The sequence below is a fragment of the Enhydra lutris genome, unplaced genomic scaffold (genome assembly GCF_002288905.1).
Source record: "Enhydra lutris kenyoni isolate GAN:26980312 unplaced genomic scaffold, ASM228890v2 scaffoldscaffold42, whole genome shotgun sequence".
Taxonomy (NCBI): Eukaryota; Metazoa; Chordata; class Mammalia; order Carnivora; family Mustelidae; genus Enhydra; species Enhydra lutris.
Genome location: NW_019154126.1, coordinates 10,186,824 through 10,207,088, shown reverse-complemented (window position 1 = coordinate 10,207,088; position 20,265 = coordinate 10,186,824). Strand labels below are relative to the sequence as shown.

General features: G+C 41.2%; 1 protein-coding gene across 5 annotated transcripts in view; it reads right to left on the bottom strand.

Moving 5' to 3' along the window:
- Nucleotides 1-6,755: 6,755 nt before the first annotated feature.
- LOC111155534 (family with sequence similarity 107 member B) overlaps nucleotides 6,756-20,265 on the bottom strand; it is a 222,360-nt gene continuing 208,850 nt past the window's right edge. For all 5 annotated transcript variants that reach the window (XM_022515709.1, XM_022515712.1, XM_022515710.1 and 2 more), the window contains 3 exons: nucleotides 18,434-18,617; nucleotides 10,534-10,684; nucleotides 6,756-9,526 (listed from right to left, as the gene is read on the bottom strand). In XM_022515709.1, coding sequence (XP_022371417.1) covers nucleotides 9,410-9,526; nucleotides 10,534-10,684; nucleotides 18,434-18,617 — 452 coding nt within the window. In that variant the 3' untranslated portion in view covers nucleotides 6,756-9,409. The remainder of the gene's footprint in view (nucleotides 9,527-10,533; nucleotides 10,685-18,433; nucleotides 18,618-20,265) is intronic.

Genomic DNA, 20,265 nt, shown 5'->3' with positions numbered 1-20,265 from the left:
TTAACTGCATTTCCTCACACTGCCAGGTACCTTGGCCTCGGCCAATAAAAATAATAGGAGGGGAAAATGTAGTTAGTCCTGTAACCACTTCACCTTAAATTCTGGCAGCAAAGCATAAATTTAAAGGGTGGGAGCCCAGGTCTAGGTCTCTGTGCCACCATTACGCAGCCGACAGAGCGCTAAAACCTTCCTCACTGCCATTCTGGAGCCCAAGCTTCCCTTTATTCCTTCCCTGGACCCTTTTTCCTTTGACTGGGCATCAACTAGAAGTCTGAGTGCTTAAAATAATTGGATTCTTGACCGTTTCTTACAGTGGACTCTCTTTTCCTCTGCTAGTTTGGAACCCTGAAATCATTCTGTTGTGATTTCTCACCATACCTGCGCTCTACATGCAAATAACCATGAAATGAAAAGCGTTTAAATTCTAAGAGATAATTCTGTATGAAGCAGACATATTTTCCAACTTGTTTCTTTGCTTCTTATGTCCTTTTATTTTTTTAAAGATTTATTTATTTATTTATCTGAGAGAGAGAGAGAGAGAGAGAGAGAGAGAGCACGAGCAGTAGGGGCAGAGGGAGAGGGAGACAGAATCTCAAGCAGACTTTGCACTGAGCTTGGAGCCCAGAGAAGGCTCAATCTCACAGCCCTGCGGTCATGGGCAATGTGACCCGACACCAAAAGTTGGACATTTAACAGATAAAACATGGCAGCCCTCTTTTATTTCTGACCCCAATTCCCTTCCTTTCTCACTTTGATATGATCAATAAACTTCCAGTCCTATTTGTAAGCATTTATATAGCTATATGGCTATATATATATATATATATATATATATTTTATTCTTTTCATGTCAATGAGATTATGCTATGTATTGTTCTGCAAGCTTGCTTCTTATATAACAGGTAATATAATAGTATATAATAGCAAATAGGGATGTGTTCTACTTAACCGAGGAAGCTACTATTACATAGTTGGGTTCTCCTGAGAAACGCTGCAGCTGTATCTTTGACCTATGACCTTTGTGCACATGGATATTCCCGAAGGCCAATTTCCTAGACATGTAATGGTGTGTCGCAGGATATGTGTGTGTTAAAAAGCTTTACTGATGTATTACTCACAAACCATAGAAGTTTTAGGTAGGTAGGTATTAGTATATTTTTATTAATATGATTATTAGTATAAAGAAATATGCCACCATCACCATGATTTTAAATAATTTCCATCACCCCCCAAAAGACACCTTATGCCCATTTGCAGTTGCTCCCCATTCCCATCCTAGCCGCCCCCTGCCCTAGGCAGCCACTACAGTAGTTCACTTGTCTATTCTGGACATTGCATAAAAAATGCAACCATATACCTTGTCGTCCTTGGTGTTTGCCTTTTTTCACTTAGCACAATGTTTCTGAGGTTTATCCATGTATCAGTACTGTGTTCCTTTTTCTTGCTCAATAGTATTCCACTGTAGGGCTACATCAACCAGTTGCTTATCCACCAACTGACTGATTAACATTTGGATCATTTCCACATTTTGGCCACTGTAAATAATGCTGCTGTGAACAGCTGTGTGCAAGACTTTGTTTTTTGGGGGTATATACTTAGAAGCGGAACTGCTGAGTCATGATAGATCTATGTTTGACATCCTAGGAAATTCCTAGACTTTTCCAAAGTGGCTGCACCATGTTCTATTCTCACCAGTATCCTAGTCAACACCTATCTTTTTGATTATCTTCATTCCAGAGGGTGTGAAGGTATGTGTGTCTTAAAGTTGGCTTACCACTTTACGCTCCCACCAAAGGTGTCTACTTAATGGTACCTATTTTCCACATCCTCACAAATAATAGCTATTATCATTCTATTTAAGTTGTGTTCTGTGACTATTTGTGCTAAAATGTCTCATTTTAATTGCCTCTTGCTGACACTAGTGACGCTGAGCATCTCTCCATACGTTAATGAGCCATTCATATTTCTTCTGTCAACTGCCTGTTACATAGTTGTTCATTTTTTTATTGGATTGACACTTGCAGACATTCTGTATGTAGACACGTCATAGACGCATATGTAATGTGTTATTCATTTGCTGCTGTATATGTAGTATATCTTAGTTACTTGCCTTTTGACCCTTAAAATTTTTTTTTGTACAAAAATGTTTCATTTTCACTAGCTGTATTTGCCAGTCTTTTGATTATAGATTTTGGGTTAAATGTCTTGCTTAGGAAAGCCCCTCCTATTCCCAGAATTATAGTTTTATTTTTAAGTGAACACTTTAATAATTGGCAGTCAGTCTTAGAAAGACCTAGAAAGAAAGAAAAGACTTAGAAAAGTCTTTCTAAGACTTAGTCTTAGAAAGATATGGTGTTAGAAAGAGGAATACATATTTGTTTGGTTCTAATGGCCCCAAAACTTTTCACTGGATTGTTTATCTTTTCCTAACTGATTTGAAATAAGATTCTGCCTCAATCAAAAAGTAAATTTCAATATGTAAATAAGTCTCCTTCTGGGCTTTCTATTCTGTTCTGTTGATCTATTTGTCTACTGTGGGCCAGTATCCACCCAGTTAAATTACTGTTGCTTAAAAGTGTGTTTTGATATATAGGCAGGCAAGTCCTTCCCTTTCATAATTCTTTTTTTAGAAAAGAGTTTTTTTTTTTTTTTTTTTTTAGGTTTATTTATTTGAGAGAGAAAGAGAGAGAGAGAGCACATGAGCAGGTTGGGGGAAGGGGCAGAGGGCAGATGGAGAAGCTGACTCCCTCTGCACAGAGGGAGCACAGAGCCAGACTCAAGGCTCCATCTCAGGACCCTAGGATCATGACCTAAGCCCAAGGCAGATGCTTAACCGACTTAGCCACCCAGGTGCCCCTCAACCCCCTGCTTCATAATTCTTAAAGGAAAATATGTCTGTAAATCTAAGTGTAATGGAAAGGTTTCCAGTTCAGTAAGACTCACCTAAAGGGTTAAAATGGAAAATCCAGGGTGACTTCATGTCCCCTAGATCTATCACTACTAAAAGTGCAGGAGCACTTTGTCCACTAACAACTCTCCTGTGCACCCCTCATGGCAAACAGTGGTCCCCATTTCCATTCTGCATCAAGAGGAACCAGGACTCCTTGAAAGGCAAGTATATGTCTTATGTCGGGAAAAAAAAAATTAGGCTGATCTGAAACATCCTACTGTTTTAACAGAGTAAGGATACTTTCCTGTTAGAAGCAATATTTTTATAAAACTCAGAAGACATAGGAATAACCTTGAGGGGTTGCCACTTGCCAAGTTCTAAAATTCTGAGCATCCCAAAAAAAAGGAGATAAAAATTCTAAGAAGCTAAATCTACAAAAGGCCAGATTCATGATACCCAAAAGAGAAAAATGAATTTTAATACAAACTAAGGATGGATATGCTTAAAGAATTGTTTCTATATGAGAGTATTTTTGTTCTAAGAATACATAGTTTCTTAAAGCATGGGCATGTGCTTATTTCTAGCTATCTATGCAGGAAGGAATAAATGAAGGAAACTCAAAAAAGTAGTACAAATAGAAAGAAGACTAATCGTCATTAGTGGTCATATGTCACATACAATAACCAAGTAGAAAAGGAGTCACTGATGAGACACAGTAACAAATTTAAATGGACAGAACAGTATGCCCAAGATAATAGCCAGATGTCTCAAAGAATTCGCCACACAGACATGATGATTCTTTATAGACAAAAATCTCAACATGATCCTACCAATTAACCTCAGTATAATCCTACTGATCCTATAGGATATCGATAAGGCATTTCTAATTTTCAATAATGCTAATAGACAAGATCAATGTATCATAAAGTTAGGACGAGTAAAGCAATCCTGGCCACGCAAAATTAAATACTTCATTTCTGGGAAAGACACCAAGTTCCAAAAAATTCCAGATATTAAAAATCCTATGACAAAGCAAGTATGAATTAATTATAAAATGACTTGATCCAAGGCCTGTGGCTCATGGTTGAATTGGCTTTACACTGTGTGGCCAGGCTCCTTGTCCTTAGCTGGTGCTCTCAGTCTGGAGAATTCCTTTTCTTTTTAAAGATTTTATTTTATTTTATTTTATTTGACAGAGAGACAGATCACAAGTAGGCAGAGAGGCAGGCAGAGAGAGAGAGGGGGAAGCAGGCTCCCTGCTGAGCAGAGAGCCTGATGCGGGGCTCGATCCCAGGACCCTGAGACCATGACCTGAGCCGAAGGCAGAGGCTTAACCCACTGAGCCACCCAGGCACCCCTGGAGAATTCCTTTTCTTTTAGGCTTTGTATAAGATTACTACAAGCCCAGGAAATAGAGCGAGATATGAATTCTTGGGACAATATGAAAATAAATATAGCCATAATAGTAGGAGAGTATTTTTTTTTTTTTAAGATTTTATTTATTTATTTGACAGAGAGATCACAAGCAGGCAGAGAGGCAGGCAGAGAGAGAGGAGGAAGCAGGCTCCCCGAGAGAGCAGAGAGCCCGATGCGGGGCTCGATCCCAGGACTCTGAGATCATGACCTGAGCCGAAGGCAGCGGCTTAACCCACTGAGCCACCCAGACGCCCCAGTAGGAGTGTATTTTTAAAGTAAAAAATTTTAGGGCATTAAGCTCATAAGTTGACTTGTAAATAGGTTTATGTACATTATTTTTAATACTGTGTTAACAGTATTCAAGTATGGTGGCTAATTTTATGTGTCAACCTGCCTGGGCCACAGGGTACCCAGATTAAACATTATTTCTGGGTGTGTCCCTGAGAGTGTTTCCAGAGGAGACTGATGTTTGGATCAGTGGGGCCCAGTAGGCAGTCCGCCCCCCAACCAACCCATGGAGGGCCTGTGAGAACAGAACAAGAGGGGACGCAAAGAGGTTTCACTCCCTTTCTCTCCCTTTGCCTGGCTTCCGAGCTGCAACAGGGTCACCTGCTCTCAGACTGTGCGTTACACCTTCAGATTCAAGCTTAATCACACCACTGGCTGGCTCTCCTGGTCTCCAGGATGCAGACAGCAGATGCTGGTATTCTCAGCCTCCATAATTGCGTGAGCCCATTCCTCGCGAGTCTATCTACCTACCTACCAATCAATCATATCTTTCACTAACTCTTATTTCTTCTTGGCTCTGTTTCTCTAGGGAACCCAAATTGACACATCCAGCATGGTTCGCATATTGTTCGAGTTTTGAAAGGTATAAAATAGGCATACTAAATCTGCAGTTCAAGAGATTTGAGGTACTTTAGTTTAAATTCACAATCAATGCTTAAAATGTCCAAGAAAAACCTGTTTGCTTCTTTCCTTCCTTGATAATTCAGCCACAAAGCCTATAGGCAGGGCCAGAGTGGGGACGGTGCTGAGTGAAGGCATGAGATAGATTAGGTATAGATTAGATATGGGGTGGGGTGGGTTGTGTGAATATGAGTAAGTACATGGAGGAGGTGTTCACTGCTAGAGAAAGAAGCTACACATACGGAAAGAGGAAAGCTAATAGGTAGTACTAGGTTAGATTTGAGAGCATTAATATGAACTCATGATTTCCAATAACTAGAAACTTAAAAATAAATATCAGTGCAGATGTGTAAATATATATTCACACTGACACACACAAATAGATCCCTGGGGCCTGGGAGCAACAGCACCCAAGCAGCAATCATCCCACTCTCAATAAATAACCAAGTGTCCTTTGTACTGGACTCTGGTTGGCAATTACCATCTTGCAGGATATCTAGAAACAAGTGGGAAGATGTTGAAAACATCCCTAGTTGATAGTCAGACTGCATCTTCTTAAGAGGAAACAAAAAGGAAGAAATTGTAATTGTGAGGCTACCTCATAAAGATTTTATTTACCCTAAGATCTTAGAAAGAAAACACTCCATTTCTCATTCTACTAGTAAATGTAAGCCTGCCAGTTTTATTCTAATACTTTTTGGCTGCCCTTGGCATTTCAAATGTTATCAAACACTTTAACTGCCCTTTTTTCAAATCTGTAACTCTTACTCTGAGAAACAAGAAAGCATAGAGTGGCTCTGGGAAATGGAGTAACAGCCTCAGAACTGGCCCCCTGGGAAACTGGCTGCTTGCACTCCAAGAATGAAGCTACAGCACAAATCGCTTTGGAGCCCATCTAGTGCACTGGTCTTTAGAGCCCACAGTATACCCTTAGAGGTGGGACAGCTACACCGCCCTGAGTAGATCTGATTTTCAAAATAGAGTCCAAAGACACTAGCAGTTAGGTCATCAAGGTGAGTAATGATTGGGGGCTGGAAAATAAAGGCACAAAGAGACCAGAATCTCCCAACTATTTTAACTAATAGTACAAAGTAATCAAGTGTAGAGTTTCCCAAAGTAACTTTTTGAGGATAGTGTAAATTTAGCTGAAAAAGCAGAATAATTTCATGGTCACATGTCAAATATGTCATATGTATGAGTTCACAGCATTAAGAAATAGCCCTTACCAACATATACCTCCACGGTCCTGCCAAGCCACCTAAAATCCAGAATACTTCGATCTGAAGGGCTGACCGCAGCTACTAATATACCACATTTGATACAAAAAGTAGCATGATCCCTTAGCATGAATTTGTTTGACACAGTGAACTGTCAGCCTGACTGACAAAAGGCTCCAGAAGACATAACTGATTTGGGGCAGGAGGGAGAGCGCTGTCAAGAGAACAGTCACCAAAGAGAGACCTAAAACCCCTTGAGCTGAACGCAGCACCCCCACCCTCAGTGCCAGACATCCGTCTCCAACAGAAGAGACAAACACAGCTTCATGGTCCAAGCATGTGGTGATTTTTATTAAGAATAACTTTGGTTCTAAGAATTCCACCCTCAATTCTGTAATACTTTCCATTAAAAACAATTGTACAAGAGCAAATACAAAAAATATTAAATTATGAAAACAAATCCATTAAGGCTCCCTTTATATATATTATATACACTCAAACAAGTCAAGATTTTTCAGAGTAGAAGAATAAAGTCAACTGTTTGTTGTAGCTTAGAAAGCAACACTACTTTACTACCAGGAGACTATAAAACACTGAACTAGTTTAAGAAAACCGTAAGAGTGGAAAAATGGAGCCATTTTGGTCAAAAAGTGGCTCAAAGCACAAAACTGCTTGTATGTTCACGAGTCCTAGGAGTTTGGACTGTCCAGTATGAATGTGTGGAGGAGACACAGGCACCCTCAAACTCAAGCTTGTGAGCCTAGCTGATCTGACAACTTCAGAGAGCTTCTCACCTGTACATACCACCGTTTGGTCATAAGACATCACTTCACACTATTTACAAGTCTTTTGGCCAGACTTTGTACTACTCACCACACGTCACTGTGCAGACTGGTGAGTGAGACTGGGAGGGACATGTTTTTGTAATTCTTCTTCCCAGTGAGGAATGAATTCTGGGTAAGTTCTAGGAAGAGAATCGGTCCTGCTAACGGGGCCTCTCAGGGCCCTTAAAGAATTTTATCAAGTGGCAGAATTGCTTCAAGGGCATAGGACTTAAGATCCAACATCCAGTTAGGTGAAAAGCTATGAGCCACTCCTGAATCTTCATTTTGCAAATCTCATCATCAGCCCAAATACACAAAGAAAGCACTCCAATCAACGTGTGATCAGAAAGGTACTTTGAAGATGATCATTTAGCATACTTTCTTCTCTCAAAGCTTAGAAGGATGGAAAAAAAACAGTTACCACTCCATCCTCCGAAAGCAAACTATTAGAGAGCAACATTTTATCTTAAGCATCTCACGTTTTTCATTAATACTTATGAGAAATCACCCACTTCAGGTGTAACCGACATGTCCTCTGACTAGCAGTATATTGTCATCGTGGTTACCTTTATCTTGTTCACAAGAGGGTTGAATATGAACCTGTCTGCTATGAAAACTAAAGCATTCCCACAGAAAGCTAATTTCTACTATGCTTATTAGGATTAAAAGCTCGGGATCCAGTTTTAAAAGAAGTTTAAGATGACTCTTCACTGTAGGAATGATTGGCTGGATCATCTCGATGGATGTTACTGAATCCACATAAATTCCTCCAGATCACCCCAAGTAGAATATACCCCTGCCCATACCAGCAGTAATAAAATGCATTTTGCGTCAGGATTTTGCTGCTCGCCTGGGACTTCACTTGGAGTAGCAAGCTGGCTAGCATCCGGAAGCTGGGCAGCCTCTCCCCTCACCTCAGTGCTTCCTGAGAGGCATGACAGTAGTCATCACCGCCAATAGGGCAGTGGAACAATCTTTCTTCACAAGAAAAAAAAAAAAAGGCAAAGCAATATGTGATCTTTAATCTGAAATTTTCAAAACTTGGATTTAATGATACTCAAAATGTACAAATGCTACCAACCTTCCACCTAGGCCTCCTGGAGACCAACCTACATTTGTTTCACATTAAAATACCCAAAGAACTCCTCCTCGCCCAGCTCCCAATGGGAGTGCCCCTCACACTGCTCTCAAAGATTTGCACCCTCTACTTTTGACACTGAAGTTGGGCAATATGGACTAGTTTTTCTTCTCCAACGAATTTGGAGACTGTTTCATATACAAGGACTAGCTCAGCAAGAAATTCAAAAGTGTAACAAAACAAAACGAAACAAAATTCTAACAGTTATCAAAGCAACAGGTGGATTTATATGATGTTCCTTCTCCGAACTGGAATGTCATCATGGAACATTCTAGTATTAGAGAACACAAAGGAATTAAAATAAGATCAAGATGAACATTTATGTGTTTTTCTGTATCTTTTACATGTATTTGTTTCCATATTTTTATAAATTTTTTTTCCATATTTTTAACCTTCTCACCCTATTTCTGAATCTGAATGTCAACAAGGGTAAAAACTGTGCTCAATATTAACACTCTCGGGTCTCAATATAACACAGGTCCAAGTGTAACGAAATGAGACAGCTCTGGAGTCTCAAAAGGGACTTTACACATGTTGGGTGTGACAGGTCAAATACCGTCCTATCTGATCTAAATTATCTAACAGAAAACTAAAGGAAAAAACAAAACACATTTTCTTTAGGTTTTAGAAGAAAAAAGGCTCTATGCCCCCATTAAACTGGGATTAGAAGGAAAAACCAAGTAGTGCAACTTTCTAGAATTTATTCCAGTGTCCTCTTTCTTTTTTGCCGTTGTGGGGTTTTTGTTTTTGTTTAAGTCTTTGAGCACAGGTTCACTCATCCCAACTTAAGTGCTGGTCAACATCCTTCATTTGGCGAATAGGAATCGCGACGGTCACAGATCATTTATCCATCCAGACTGTAGGAAAACCAAAACCAAACCCTTCTTAAAATAACTGTTCTCTGCTGGCTGGGGTTCTTGCCAGGGGCTTCGGCCCTGAGATTAAGCATTGAGGAGGCGCGTGCTCACAGCTTCCCCGCGTGATGGCCCAGGCGCGCCGTCTCCGTCGCCGGGGCCTACGACTCCTGCGCTTGGGCCACTTCTTGGCCTGTTCTCCTGAGATTGCCTTTAACCTTCACAAACTCTGGGGCATTTTCTTGTTCTTCTTGCAATTTCTGCTTCTCAAGTTCAAGCTAAATGAAATTCAGAAACAGGAAAATTATTTACATACTGAGAGCCTTTCCAAAATATTCCTTCACTTTCCAAAGTCCCTAACACCTTCTGTTTCCCAGTGGAAGACAATCTCTCCTGGTCTCCATCTTACGTGGATATACGCTCGTCTGCATACGGGCTCTGGGCTCATCCTATGCGGGAGCAGCAACCCCCTGGTTGGTACTACCAGCAATACCAGAGACGACAAGAACCCGAAATCAAAGCTAAGCAAACAAGCTCCTGAGACCAGGGCACAGTCGGCTCTGCGCGCAGTTTCGGTGGAGTTCAATTTCACTCAATTGCTTGCGCTCCTGACACTCTGCTGTGAGTTCAGGGATATTCCCCAGTTTGGGCTTTGCCTCCTGAATCTCTTCTAAGTCCTCAGTAGAATCCTTGTCTTTACTTTGAATGTATGTTAGCCCATTTGCTGACATTCTGTCTCATATTTTCCTTTTGTGCAATAAACATTTACATCTAATAGGTCTGGCAAATTCTGCTTGTTCCAACAACCTTATTTCTCAGAACAGAAAAGATAACTTTTGAGATGAGTCAAACAGAGAAAGACAAATACTGCATGATCTCTCTCATATGTGGAATCTAAAAAAAAAAACCCCAAAATTATAAAAGCAGAGAGTAAAACGGTGGCTCCCAGGGGCTGGGGAGATGGGAGAGATGCTGTTTAAGGGTATGTACTTGCAGCCAGTAGATGCAGAAGTCCTGGAGACCCAACACACAGAACAGTGATTACAGTCAACAAAACTACTATGGACATCCAACTTGCTGAGTAACTAGATCTTCACTGTTCCCAGCACCAGGAGAAATGCAGCTCTGTGATATGACAGAAGTGCTAGCTAAGCCTCAGGGCCAAACATACCTCAGTAAAAACGTACCAAGTCAACACGCTGTGTGCCTTAAATTTACACAATAACGAATGTCAGATTTATCTCAATAAAGGAAAAAAACAACTTTTCATCCCCATCACTCTTACCTGCTCCAGCTTCTGTTGCCGTTTTAATAGCTCTATTTCCAAGTCAGATTTCTTCTTTTGTGCTTCTTCTTCTTTCTGCTTTATTACTTGATCTCGTTTTCTCTTTTCCATTACTTTCTGCAATTCTGGCTTATTTTGAGGGGCAAGACCCCTGCAAAAAAAATAAAGAAAGAACAAAATTACAAAGTCTTAATCTAAAAAAAAAGAAGAGAAGAAAACAAAGTTTTAATCCAATGGACACACCCTTCATAAACAGAAATTTAGTTTAAGGTATCAGCCACAGAAAACGAGCCTACTGAATTAGCATTATTATGATGCCTATCACCAGTTAGTCAACACTGATGGTACCAGAAATTCATGAGCATGAAAGAAAGGGCAAGAACAACTTCCAAGAGTAAGCAAAATCCACTCATTCAGTAAAAATGTATTGAGCACCTACTGTGTGCCAGATACTAGCCTATGCAAAGGTTAGTGAGAATGGTTTGGGATGGCGAAGGTTGGAACAGCATGCTCATTCAGTGGGTATTATGATCACTCATGATGATGACGGAGATGGAGAAGAAGATGGCGGAGATGGAGATGATGGAGAAGATGGAGATGACAGAGATGGAGAGGCCAGAGATGGTGGAGATGGTGATGATGGAGATGCCCAGAATATGAAGTGCCTCCACATGAAGTTTTAGGGGAGGCTTCCCAAGATGGAGCCCCCGATCCCATGTACTGAAAGTAGCCAGAGACAGGCTAGCACAGAAATTTAAATAGCAAAATGGCCCTGGACTCCTCTTCCAAAATTCTCAGATTTGTCAGAGGGCTCTTGAATATGTGCAGGTACATCTGAGATGTCATCAGCTCTCGGGGGCGCATGGCCACGGGGATCTTTGCTCCCAAGACTCCCAGTGCTCCTTGCAGTGGGACCACTCCGGATGTGTAGTTTACCACTGATGATGGATGGACATCAGGCTGCAGGGAAGGTCTACATTTCTGACAGAGAAATAAGGCTGCCATCTCTTCAGATGGGCAGAAACAAACCAAAACTTAGACCATTCACTAGCAACCCTCCACCCAGAATCTCTGGGGTAATTCAAGGGCATCTCCTTAGATGGAATGTCTATGTTTAACTGTTAGGTAGGACACTCCTTGTCTCTAGTTTTCTACCATTTCCTCAAGACTTCTCTATCCAGCCTTTCAAGGTGCTGGCTTCACCAGCCTACCTTCTCCTATCTTTCCTTTCTCTGTAGCAAGTCTCCACTAGCTCTAAGTCATCTTAACTTGATATTAACATTTACTAAGAGCCTTTAAAATAAAAATGAAACCACAAAATAGGAAGAACACTGTCAGTTTCCGACAACACAGGGCTTAAGTGACAGTGTGCGTAGTCACTCTCACACATCCACATACGTGCACACTTGACCCAACAGGGACTCAGGCTTTTCTGGGCAGCAAGAGGGGCCCTGATGAATCCACGATACTGAGATGGGTCCAGGCACTTCCCCATGCACCTTCTGGTCCTGCTGATGGTGACTGCTAGTCTGTAAATCAGGAATGTCTACCTGAATGGTTGTTCTCTAAACTATGTCAATCAACCAATGTGTCTCAGCATCTAGGAGTCATCTGAGTAACCGTTAAATCTAACAACAATTTCCGAAGTGTATGCTCTCAGCAACACACTCATCTCAATGTTCAAGCTCACACTATCACATCTGTGAATGAATTCTCAATTTCACACTTCTTCATTTATCTAACTATAATTTTTAGAAATTTGGCATCTCTTCTATCTAAATCACCAATTTTTCAGAGTTGTGGTTTACAGACTAAAGATCAGTATATTCCATCACTACAGATAAAGGATAGTCAAAATAACATACACGTCTCCACTTTCCCAATTTTATACAAAAGCAGAACTTTTGATAAAAAAGGAGAAAAATACTAAAATTCATTCTAATAAAGGAGGCAAAAGACATGTGCAACTTTTATAATTTATTTACAGTTTGTTTTGCAGTTACTAAGTTCTTATGATGTCGACAGAAGTATGGACAGACGATTCTGGAAATTAAATATTACGTGCAATAAAAACTGCTTATGGTACTTTGCTCACAACAAATGTAGGAAAATTTGTTTGTAAATAATCTGAGTGAAGACCTGCTTAGTTTCATGATTATTAAAATGCCTCAGTATGATACAACAGACAGAATTAAGGGATTTAAATTTGAGGATTAAGAATTTAGCTATCTGCATCATTTAAATTTCAAACATTTTCCTTTCCCTTTATTTCACTGACAAAATTAACCTCAACGGTTATTAAATTCTCCCGGATTATGCAAAGGCTGCTGAACAAACTTTGATGTATGAACACTAAGCTGACGTTCTGTTGCAGCCTATGAATGGGTTTAAGTAATATCCAGTATTCATTTTCTAGTCAAAGATTTCACACAATGGTGGCAGTAAGATAAAATACTTAGTCACAGAAGGCTCAGGAAAATGGTGCTTATCTGATAAATGCTCTGCACTTACAGCAGTCAAAAAGTCATACAAATTTTGTTAATATTTTATCACAGCAGATCACTTCACTTTCTGTGCTGAATGGAAAAAGTCAAGCACTGCCCATTTGATTCTGAGTCAAAAACTGGACCAGATTACAGAGAAAGTGTCCAAAGACAGAAACGAGCCTCTCCAAATCTCCTGAAGACTACAGTGTCATTCTGTGCATGGTTAATAGTTGATTTGCTTTAATCAATTGTGACATATATAATTAACAAGTACTTGCAATTCCTTTATGACTGATAGGTGCTCAAGTCCTGGTGGCTTTGAACTGCTCAGCACCAACAGTTATTTCTGAGTCTGCTTCCTGTGGCTGTGATGTGACAGAAGGCCAAGACAATTTTTTAGAATACATGTCCTAGGGGCACCTGAGTGGTACAGTAGGTCAAGCATCCGACTCTCAGTTTTGGCTCAGATTGTGATCTCAGGGTCGTGGGATCGAGTCCCATGCCAGGATCCCCACTCAGCATGGAGTCCATTTAAGTTTCTCTTTCCTTCTCCCTTGCCCCTCCCCCATCTCTAAAATAAATTAATTAAAAAAATATGTGTTCTTTACAAAATAATGGGTTAGGTAACATATACATATGTAAAATAAAAAGTAAAAGCACACCCAAACTCCTCCTGTTAAACAAATCTTGGGAGCACCACTTACTTTGTATTCTGTGTGGTCAGAATTGTACAAGGTAGAGGCCCTGGCTCCATGATGCTTCCCATTCCCACACCCAGAGATAACTGAGAGTCTGGTCTGCGCTCTTCCATACTTTCTACAGCCTTGCAGAGCATGTCCTCATTCTTCCCAACATCTGCCCAAGACCTCAGAGTACAGAGGTCCCAAAATTTTCCCACTCCCCTGACAGACATTTAGGTTGTTTCCCATTGTTCCCTGTTAAAAGCAATGAGGCAATGAACTTCCGTATACATGTACACTTACACTCTTAGGTAAATATTTCTGTTGGCTACATTCACAGATGTAGAACCACTGGCTAAGCTTCTACACATTTTATATTTTGATGGGTATTGCCACACTGCCCTCTAAAAAAGGCTGCAACAATTTATATTTCCACCATCGGTGACGAAATGTACAGACAACTTTTAAAGTTGTATTTTAGATTTCATATAACCCACTGAGTACATCCAGGGGCAGACTGGAAGGGTCTACACTCACTCCACCTCTACCCCAGATGCATAAAGCCCCTAAAGGGGAAATTCCCTCCTCACCTGGGAGCATGTGGAGCCAGAGGCAAGGGCTGGCTCAGACCCTAACAGAACAGCTCCCCTACCCATACAGCCAAACATCTCCTGGCCCAATTTTTTATTTAGGATGGAGGGGGAGGGTTGCATTTGGATTTCAAGCCCTTCACCTTTAATCTTGGAATCCTCTGCTGTGGCCTGTCGTATCTACATTTTTGCCTTGAGCCATTTCTACCTGCAGGGATTCTAGATGCAAAGACTTCTAACTCAGTTTCCCGTGTTTTTTCCCACCTGATGCAGCAGCAAGTATCTACTGAGGAACTCTATGTTTAGCAAAGCACATAAGATGAAGATCGACTAAAAACACAGGGAAGTAGAAACCATGACTGGAGGATACAAGTCAAAGAACCAATTTTAGGGATGTGTTTAAGTGACTGGGTATTCTCTAGGTGTGGCCAAAAGTACTCATTGTAGAGAACACAGAATCCCTGTAAGTTATATAGGAATACCCCTATATTTTTAAGACTTCCTGAATGCTCATCTTTCAACTACAAAAAATAATGCCTCTTGAAATAATGTCACTGGGAACACCTACAGAACCGAAGAACCTGACCGAGGGTTCTCATAATCAGACCTAATGGCAGACTGCAACCAGCTCAAAATGTAAAGACTTTTAATCTGAAACTAACCAGTGACTCTGCTTTTATCTTATGATCTCTAAAATAGCACAGGGAGGGAAAACTGAATGGGAAGAAATCAGAGAGGGAGACAAATCATGAGAGACTCTGGAGTCCGGAACCAAACTGAGGATTACAGAAGGATGGGGGTTCCGGGGAGGGAGTAACAGGGGGTGGGGGAAGGGCACATGTGGTGATGAGCGCTGGGTGTTTTATGCAACTAATGAATCATTAAACACTACATCAAAAACTAATGATGGCTAATTGAATATAATATTCAATTATATAACATATTATATATTCAACATATTATATAATATATTCAATATATATTATTATATAATATATTCAACATATTATATAATAATATAATATGTTGGCTAATTGAACATAATAAAAAAAATAATAAAAATAAAATGTAACCTGAAAAGTTCTGTGAAACAACTGCTCCAGGGCTTTGAGCCAAATTTGTCTCTCTGTAGAGCAAAGGTACAGGGCTCCACAGAACACTCGCGTCCTGTGGATCTCACTGCTGTCTCCCTCACTTTTCTCTGCTTTTTTCTGACCGATATTACTCTACTTGACTTATCTGTATGAACTACCTTTAATTTTATGTTTATTCTCTGAGTTTTCTCTTATTTACATGTCAAATAAGGGTGACCCCAAGATAACACACACTGGGTTACTGGAAAGATCACTGGATAAGATAAAATACGAGAAGGCCCTTTACGAATTGTAGAAAAGCAAGCAGACTTTTGTTACGATACAAACCAGTAATCAAGTACAATTATCCTTTAACCAAACATATTATCCATGTGAAACTTCCTGTCATTTGGCACAAAAATTTAGAAATAAAAACCCCACAGTCCCTAGCAAGTATATACAATGAAAGACAAATAAAAGAAAAAAACTGTTGGAGAGGTTTCACTTCATAAACCGGGTGTATTTCTAACAACAGGACTGTACCAAATTAAGACCTTATTTGAAAGACCCAAAAACATAGGATGAGATATATTCATTTGATTTTTGAAACCTTCCTTCTTCCTGCCTTTTCTTTCTTTTGCCCTTTAGGGAAAAAGAGGGAAAAGCAATGGGGATTTCCTGACGATGCTCCATGGGAAGTGGAACATGGATGGGACTAATAAGCATTTATTATACAGCAGTCATTTTAGTAGGTATTCATATATGTTATTATTTAAGTTTTAGAAGAAGGATATCTTTATCTCCCACTTTATAGATGAAGACACAAATCTCAGGAAGGGGGAACTTTTCCAAGGTCAGAAAGGTAGGTCAAATTAAAAGGCAAATGTGGATTTAAATGATTTCCTCTAACCTCAAAGGACATCCTCTCTACACTATAGTACTCAAGGGAACAGAGCATTCTCCAAAATTACTTGAGCTGGGCCTAATTAAAGAGTCAACTGTGTAATAAATAAAGAAAAGAAATCATGGGCCAGAGAAAATCAGACAGAAGGGGGTCCATTTTCACAGAGAGTGCCTATTCTAGAAAATCTGGCAACAGATTCAATTACACAAACCTGTATGTTTTAGAGAGATATAACCCGGGGTGCTAAATATATTTTTGTAGCCTGTAATTCAGAGAACAGTTGTTCTGCCAATTTTGGTTTTTACCTTCGCTTCTATTCTGACTTGGAGCCTTTTCATAGATGTAATAGGAAAACAAACAACAAAACCCAGTTTGAGCTAGAATGTCCCTCAGAGATGTCCCCTACTCCCATTTTATAGATAAGGGAATGGAGGTCCATGAATGAAAAGACAATCAGGAAACTAGTTAGTGGTGACTGCTACTCTTTTGGAGTGCATCAAACATCCTTTTTTTTTTTTTTTTTTAAAGATCTTATTTATCTGTCAGAGTGAGAGACAATGAGCACACAAGCAGGGGGAGTGGCAGGCAGAGGGAGAAGCAAGCTCCCTGCTGAGGAAAGAGCCTGATGTGGGACTCGATCCCAGGACCCTAGGATCACACCTGAGCCAAAGGCAGATACTTAACTGACTGAGCCACCCGGGCATCCCTGTATCAAACTTTTGATCTTCCTAACAAAATGCAGGCATCATTTCCCAGCCAAGACTGCCTCCAAATTCTGTGGCCCTATTTAGGAATGTTTAGGAATGTACATGTTCCTGTTTTGCTTTGGTCACAATGATACCAAATCTATATATATCTTTTAGTGACAAAGACAGTTAGAAGCTAAGCACTTATCCAGAAGGGATCAAACTTGCATTCAATTCAAGCAGCATGAATCCAACAGTACACTAGTGCATGCTGGTAACAAAAAGGAAGGAAGGCACATTCCTAGCCTGGAGAAAGGGTGGAGTCACACTGAATTCCTCAACAGGAGTTAGGAGTTCTGGCAGGGGTGCACTGGGGAAGAAGGACTGCCTCCTCATCACCTCTAAAACTAGGCCTTCCCTCGAAAAAATGAGCCTACTGTTTAACTTGGTCTATATACCCTTCAGTGTAATGAGAGCTAACAAAGTCTTGGTAAGGAGTTGGGTGATGACCAACCTGTGGTCCCACAATTCAAATCAACAGTTTCATTCTGCAGAACTGGGGATAGTTCTAAGGGAAGCTTACTAGGTCTTTAAATAATATAAGTAACTTTGTGTCCTAATGAATAAAAGTAACTTTGTATTCTCAGCTTTCCTAGTCACCTGGCTCTGCCCAAAATCACTTAAAAAGCAGACTACATCAACCCAACATCCAAAAATTTTTATGGTACATATGGAGCTAACAAATAGTTTACAAAGAAGATAAAAAGGTAGGGTGCCTGGGTGGCTTAGTCACTAAGCGTCTGCCTTTGGCTTGGGTCATGATCCTAGGGTCCTGGGATCGAGCCCCGCATCAGGCTCCCTGCTCCACAGGGAACCCGCTTCTCCCTCTCCCACTCCTTCTGCTGTGTTGCTTCTCTTGCTGTGTCTCTGTCTCTCCCTGTCAAATAAATAAATCCAATCTTTACAAAAAAAAAAGATAAAAAAGGTAAATGTTTTCTCCCCTCAGAAAAAATAATAAAAATGATCATAGTAATAATTTTAAATGTTACTTTAAAAAAAAAAGAGGGCTTTTGTCTATTATTAAGTTGTGGTAGTTCTAGAGACTTCTTCCTGCCACTCACAAATGCAAGCTGTATTTACCTTGGATTCCCACAATTCCCCAAACGTAAGAGGAAAATTCAAAATTTTTACAAATTCAAGAAAGAACGTATTTCTTTTCAACTTGGGATACTCTCTTTCATCCTTAATCGACGCCCTTCCAACCAAATTCCATAATCCATGTCCACTTGAGAAGGGGACACGCTCTATTGCCCATGGCGTAAAAGCGGTAGTAGCGGCTGTGCCTGCATGACCTGACTTCATGGAGGGATGCCTGGCTCATACTAGAAGGAATAAGGCAGCCTTAAATACAGTCAAGAAAAGAAAAAAATCTCTTAAATCAAAGTCCCCAAAGGAAAACTTTGCTCAAGAAACCACTGTACCTTTTTTGATTCATGAGTAGTTCTCTGTGAAGATCCTGATGGTTGCGGGACGTTTTGACAGGATTGACCAGTTTCTGAGGCCTAATTAGTTCGGGATTGTCATCTTCTATGTAGTCTGGCTCAGCCATGATGTTTCTTGGAATGAGATATGCGTCCTTAAGTTCAGTATCCTCAGATGGGCCGTCTGAAATGGAAAAATGAAAACACCTATAGGCTTTTCTGTGGAGACGTCTCGCACAGTACGGCGCGCAACGACATGCGATCCTCCTGGGCCCACTTCACTACTTCACTGAAAAGCTTTGTGGGGAGAGTCTAAGAGAGAGAAGAATGGCCTTGTTGTTCTGGGCGGCCCATAACTAAAGCAAAGGGATCCCGTAACCGGACTCTGGTCACTACTCCTCACACCTTGAGTTTCAGGTCACACACGGTGCAGCCCACCAATATGTCTAAAGACCAACTTAAGCCCATTATAAGCATCTCAGGCACCAGACCGAGGTCCTTCACTGCTTCTTCCAGCCCCCCCCCCCCCCCCCCCCCCGCAAATGAATACACACTGGCAGCATCGGGAGGCTTCTGGAGCACACAGCACTGTTCCTCACGCAGCCTCTGGCTGGGGTCTCCCTCCCCTTACGTGAGCACCCGGCTCACATCTCCCCGGCTCCCTCTTCAAACGCCAGCTCCTCAGAGAGGTCTGACCTCTCACCACCTTGCTTACACCTGCAATGGCACCCGCAGCCCTTCCCTGCTTTATCTCGACTGCTGGTGTTGCTTATTTGCTACTGGCTCCCTAAAGCACATGCTCCTGAGGGCAAGACTTTCGTCCTATCCCTTCTCCAGCTGCCCTGGAACAGTGTCAAGAAGGAAGGAAGTTCCAGGGAGGGAAGAAAGAGGGAGGAGGGTGGGGGGATACCTTGTGCCTAACCGCACAAGGATTTTAGCAGGGAGGACAGGCAGTCACTGGAGCACAGCAGAAGAAAACCTGATGGAGTGCCTGAGCAAGAGTCCCATAGCCTTTCTGGGCCCCGACTCCAGATCAGTAAAGTGAAACAAACAGTTGACAATCTCTATGGTCCCCTCCCCCATGTTCAATTCTAGTTGTTGATTATATAATTCAAGTGTAGGTGTCCTCCCACCAAGAGATGCACCTGGACAGCAGCGCATCACCCCTGTAACTATCAGGGGGCAGTATGCAGCACAGTGGGCACATCGTGAATATACGTAATATTTAATCAGAAAGAACACATCAGTGAGGGCCAGAGCTGGGACGAAGCAGCCTGACTAAGCATTGTGCTGGAAACCGCCCGCAGGTCCATCTGGCTGGCACCCAACTGCCATAGACCCCCTAGGCTCTTCTCTTGCAGATGACCTTCATCCTGTTCCCCTGCCCCCAAAACCAATCTGACCAATATTTCAAGATAATTAACATGCCATTTTATGCTTCCCTATCCCTGTATGATGACTTTGTTTCCCAAAGCAAAAATGAGATGCAGAGCCTGACTATGGCAGAGTATCTGACACTGAGATTTCCTCTCAAAGTCCAGAGAACACGCTTACTAATTCTCTGGCCAGTTTTATGGCCCTAAATGGAACAGTGATCACAGAACAGGGCAAGGTAGGGAGGGAGACCCACATGTGAGTGGGCTTACACCCAGCACTGTCCTCAAGGACATCAAGATAATAATCACCGCCGTGCCCTCATAGCCCAGCAGTGGCGTACACATATTCCTGTCGCGAAACACATCCTAACACGGAATAACATAGCTTTCTGTCTATTCTCTCCAAGAGCTAGACCCACTACTTTACAGTTTCAAATCCCCAAGTCCAGCAAAGTG